Raw genomic sequence first — 5,000 nt, 5'->3', positions numbered from 1 at the left:
AACCCTCTCTCCCCCTCTTCATTTCCTCCTCTCCCCCTCTCGGTTTTTAGTTCCCTCTTTCCCTTTTCCCTTTCCCCTTCCTTTTTTTCTACCTGCCTCTCCCCCCTTTCAATTTCTAATCTACCTCTTTCTCTTATTCCCCTCCTTCTCTTCTACCCATTTCCCTTCCCCTCTTTCCCTTTCCCCCCTCTTTTTTTTCACTCATCTCCTTCATTTTCAAATCCCCCCCCCCCCCCCCGTTTCAGTTTCTCTCTTCTCCTGACGCTTCAGGGATACAAAGGGGCAGTGATGATCGTCCCACAAGCTGGGGTAAGGCTAACTGAAAGGATAATTTCCCAAGACCCGACCACACTGGACCCAGACTCTCTGTTGGGCGATGACCGATTTGTGTGGGTGAAGAGGCACGTGTCCAGGGGCGAGGAGCGGAGTCAGCTCGTTGCCCTCCTGAAAGGGGAAGTGCCAGAGAAGGTATTCATCTCTGGAGCGAGTGGCACCGTACGTGGAGCCGCCAGCCATGTGCCTTAAGTGTTTGCCGATGGCGCCGCAAGTCTTGGACCTGGGAGCAGGATGCAAGTTCCGCGGTCGGAAGCCTTGTTGCTGCAAACACGGAGGCCCCCACAGTGCCGGGTCCCTGACATGCAGGAGGAGGACACAATCAAAGATTATTTCGGCGGTTCCATGCAAGGAATCGCAGTACAAGAAAAAGGGCCGACCACCACACAGGTAGAGGTGCGGAGGGAGGCCACGACTTCAGTCCCCAACGCCTGCTGCAGGGGCACCGCGTGTGGCGCCGTAGTCAAAGGGAAGCGATCAACCTCAGGACACCAGGTACAGGAAGGGAAGGGAGTGATGGAAGTGCCGCGGAGTAGTGATGCGGATTTTTCTGGGAAGGAATTGTCTGCAATTACCCAGAGGCTGCTGACACTGATGGAGAAAATGGATGTAATTGAATAAAACTGGCACGAGTTACGGACAGAGAAACCGAAGAACAGTAGGAGAGGAAGCTGTCAAAGATACTCCAGCTGAAGTGCAAAGGTAAGGAAAAAGAAAACCTCATGAACAAAAAAAAAAAAAAATTGTGCAGGACGAAAAATATTCCAAAAATACAAGGACGCGATACAGGCCTGATGGAGCCTCTCTCGAAACAAGTGATGTAAAATAACCCAGGAAAGGCGAGCTTGACGTGTGTAGCGTTTGGCCTGACTCAAGACCTGACTCACTGACTCATTGACTCACTGTTGAGAGTGTAGGCGTGTCTTAACCAACTATATATGTTCATTGGACTAGGATAGATCCAATGGAGATGTGTCTATGGGTCTCATTTGATGATATACATAAGTTTTGGGTGTGAAATCTGAGCTCACATAGGGACTTGTTAAGATAAGGGTGAGGATAACCCAGGCTTTTGACTCAATACACTTGTTCATTTAAACAAAAAAATATCTTCCTTTCCTCCACTCTTTCTCTATCTGATTCATCTCTATCTCCCCCTTTCCCCTCCCTCTCCACCTCTCAAATTCTCTCTCTCCCTCCTTCCCTCCTCCTCGCCCTCGCCACTTTTCTCTCCCCCCTCCTTCCTCCTCCTCCCCTCCCCCTCCATTTCTCTCCCCCCTCCTTCCCTTCTCCTTCCCCCTCCACATCTCTTTCTCCCCCTCCTCCTCTCCACAAATCACCCTCATCCTCCCTTCCCCCCTCCCCCCTCCTCTCCCCCCCCTTCCTCCCTTCTCTCCCTCCCTCCCTTCCTCCCCTCCCCTCCCCCATCCCCCCCCCTCACTCAAAATTATGCGCATTGAACCTCAACGCGTAATTATTCGGCCGGACTTCGATCGTGACGTCATCGAGCACCAGCCACGTCTCCCCGTTGAGCCAGCGGATGGTCCTCGCCTCCCGGTCCTGCGAGGTCGGGAAGGGGGCCGTGAGCGTGGTGTAGTGGCAGGCGTTGAACCACCAGCCGCCCCCGTTGTTGATGGCGCAGCTGCCTTTGTCCCAGTTGTCGTTGTCGCGGTCCCAGGTGCTGAAGGCGCGGCCGTGGTGCTTCGTCTTGAAGGCGTCCTGGCTGATGTTGCCCGAGAACCCGTCGACGATCAGGCGGAACTGGTGGCCCTCGTCCTCGACTCTGCGGGCGGAGGGGGGGGGGGGGTGAATAGATAGAGAGGGGGGGGGGAGTGAGTGAGTGTGGGTGGCCCTCGTCCTCGACTCTGCGGGCGGAGGGGGGGGGGTGAATAGATAGAGGGGGGGGGGGGGGGAGTGAGTGAGTGTGTGTCGCCCTCGTCCTCGACTCTGTGGGCGGAGGGGGGGGGGGGTGAATGAATAGATAGAGGGGGGGGGGGGAGTAAGTGAGTGTGGGTGGCCCTCGTCCTCGACTCTGCGGGGGGAGGGGGGGGGTGAATAGATAGAGGGGGGGGGGAGTGAATGAGTGTGTGTGGCCCTCGTCCTCGACTCTGCGGGGGGAGGGGGGGGTGAATAGATAGAGGGGGGGGGGGAGTGAGTGAGTGTGGGTGGCCCTCGTCCTCGACTCTGCGGGCGGAGGGGGGGGTGAATAGATAGAGGGGGGGGGGGGGGGAGTGAGTGAGTGTGTGTCGCCCTCGTCCTCGACTCTGCGGGCGGAGGGGGGGGGGGGGTGAATAGATAGATAGAGGGTGGGGGAGTGAGTGAGTGTGGGTGGCCCTCGTCCTCGACCCTGCGGGGGGAGGGGGGGGGTGAATAGATAGAGGGGGGGGGGGGAGTGAGTGAGTGTGTGTGGGCCTCGTCCTCGACTCTGCGGGCGGAGGGGGGGGGGGTGAATAGATAGAGGGGGGGGGGGGGAGTGAGTGAGTGTGTGTGGGCCTCGTCCTCGACTCTGCGGGCGGAGGGGGGGGGGGTGAATAGATAGAGGGGGGGGGGGGTGAGTGTGTGTGAGTGAGTGAATGAGTGTGTGAGTGAGTGTGTGAGTGAGTGAGTGAGTGAGTGGGTGAGTGTGGGTGGCCCTCGTCCTCGACTCTGTGGGGGGAGGGGGGGGGGGGTGAATGAATAGATAGAGGGGGGGGGGAGTGAGTGAGTGAGTGAGTGAGTGGGTGAGTGAGTGTGTGAGTGAGTGAGTGAGTGAGTGGGTGAGTGTGGGTGGCCCTCGTCCTCGACTCTGTGGGGGGGAGGGGGGGGGGTGAATGAATAGATAGAGGGGGGGGGGGAGTGAGTGAGTGAGTGAGTGAGTGGGTGAGTGAGTGAGTGAGTGAGTGAGTGAGTGAGTGGGTGAGTGTGGGTGGCCCTCGTCCTCGACTCTGTGGGGGGAGGGGGGGGTGAATGAATAGATAGAGGGGGGGGGGGAGTGAGTGAGTGAGTGAGTGAGTGGGTGAGTGAGTGAGTGAGTGAGTGAGTGAGTGAGTGAGTGAGTAAGTGAGTGAGTGAGTGAGTGAGTAAGTGAGTGAGTGAGTGAGTGAGTGAGTGAGTAAGTGAGTGAGTGAGTGAGTGAGTGAGTGAGTAAGTGAGTGAGTGAGTGAGTGAGTGTAAATATGTGTGTGTGTGTGTGTGTGTGTGCGTGTTGTAATAGATATATATATACATGCGTGTCTGTATATATATATATATATATATATATATATATATATATATATACCTACACACACCTAATATTAGTCAAAGAAAAAGGTTACATTTAAGACGGAAAACAAACCAAAACATACTACAAAAGCAGACAAAAAAATAACTACTAACACAAAAAAACAAACTGGAAGCAACAAATTAAACTAAAAACAAAAAACTTCAAAATGTATAAATAAAGAAGCAAACAAAACAAACAAATAATTAAACTACAAACAAACACAAAAATCGCCAACAAGAAGCTTCTTTCAGCGTCGTGGATGAGGAACCAAAATTAAATACCGAATCGCATTAAAACAACGACAAACAACAAAACTTAAACAACGAAAACAAACAAAACAAACAAACTACAATAAACACAAATATAACCTCAAGCAAACAAAATAAACAACTAAACAAAATATAAACAAAATAAACTACGAACAAACAAAATAAGCAAAAACCACTTTAAAACACCTACAAACAAACAAACACACCTACAGACAAATACAACAAACAACAAACAAAAACAAACAAAGCAAACCCTCACCTGAACATCTGCATATATATATATATATATATATATATATATATATATATATATATATTCTATCTATCTATCGATACAACTATCTATCAATCAATATACTTATCTATCTATATACATTTATATATCTATATCTATCTATCTGTTTACACACACACACACACACACACACACAAATATATGTGTGTATATATATATATATATATATATATATATATATATATATATCTAAGAAACAAATTTTACAATCACTTATAAGACTGGAAACAAACAAACAAATATAATAACAACTTAAAACAAACAAACAAACAAATCAAACCCACGCCTGGACGTCGTGGATAAGGAAACAAACAATATAACCAAAAACAAACAATCTCACCTATAAACATCTACAAACAAACAAACGAACAAAGACCACCCTCACCTAACAAACAAACAACAAAACTAAAAACAAACAAAAGCACCTAAAAACCCCGACAAACAAACGAACAAAGAAAACCCTCATCTAACAAACAAACAAACTCACCCAAAAAAAACACAAACAAACAAACAAAATCAGTGCCTCACCTGAACGTATTAAAATCCGCCATGGAGGAGCCTCGTTCGACGCCGCGAATGAGGAAACACAATAAAACAAACAAACTACAAACACAGAAAACTAGCAAACACAACTGAAAATATCTACAAACAAACAAACAAACATCACCTGCACCTAACAAACAAACAACAAAATTAAAAACAAACAAACTCACCTAAAACAACCACAAACAAACAAACAAACAAACACAATCAAAGCCTCACCTGAACGTGTTATAATGCGCCATGAAGGAACCTTGCTCGATGTCGTGAATAAGGACACAAAGTGAAACAAACTCACCTATAAACAAACAAACTCACC

General features: G+C 49.0%; 2 protein-coding genes across 2 annotated transcripts; both read right to left on the bottom strand.

Moving 5' to 3' along the window:
* Window positions 1-214: 214 nt before the first annotated feature.
* On the bottom strand, window positions 215-1,548 carry LOC125036898. The gene is made up of 2 exons (XM_047629837.1): window positions 915-1,548; window positions 215-706 (listed from the first exon to the last, which is right to left on the bottom strand). The coding sequence occupies exons 1-2, from the start codon at window positions 1,055-1,057 to the stop codon at window positions 316-318; spliced, it is 534 nt and encodes a 177-aa protein (XP_047485793.1). The 5' UTR covers window positions 1,058-1,548; the 3' UTR covers window positions 215-315.
* Window positions 1,549-1,746: 198 nt separating this feature from the next.
* On the bottom strand, window positions 1,747-4,960 carry LOC125037140 (fibrinogen-like protein 1). Its single transcript, XM_047630171.1, has 2 exons — window positions 4,904-4,960; window positions 1,747-2,116 (listed from the first exon to the last, which is right to left on the bottom strand). The coding sequence occupies exons 1-2, from the start codon at window positions 4,924-4,926 to the stop codon at window positions 1,771-1,773; spliced, it is 369 nt and encodes a 122-aa protein (XP_047486127.1). The 5' UTR covers window positions 4,927-4,960; the 3' UTR covers window positions 1,747-1,770.
* Between the last annotated feature and the right edge of the window lie 40 nt (window positions 4,961-5,000).

Source organism: Penaeus chinensis, chromosome 22 (genome assembly GCF_019202785.1).
Source record: "Penaeus chinensis breed Huanghai No. 1 chromosome 22, ASM1920278v2, whole genome shotgun sequence".
NCBI classification, from domain to species: Eukaryota; Metazoa; Arthropoda; class Malacostraca; order Decapoda; family Penaeidae; genus Penaeus; species Penaeus chinensis.
This window is presented reverse-complemented; position numbering and strand designations above follow the sequence as displayed.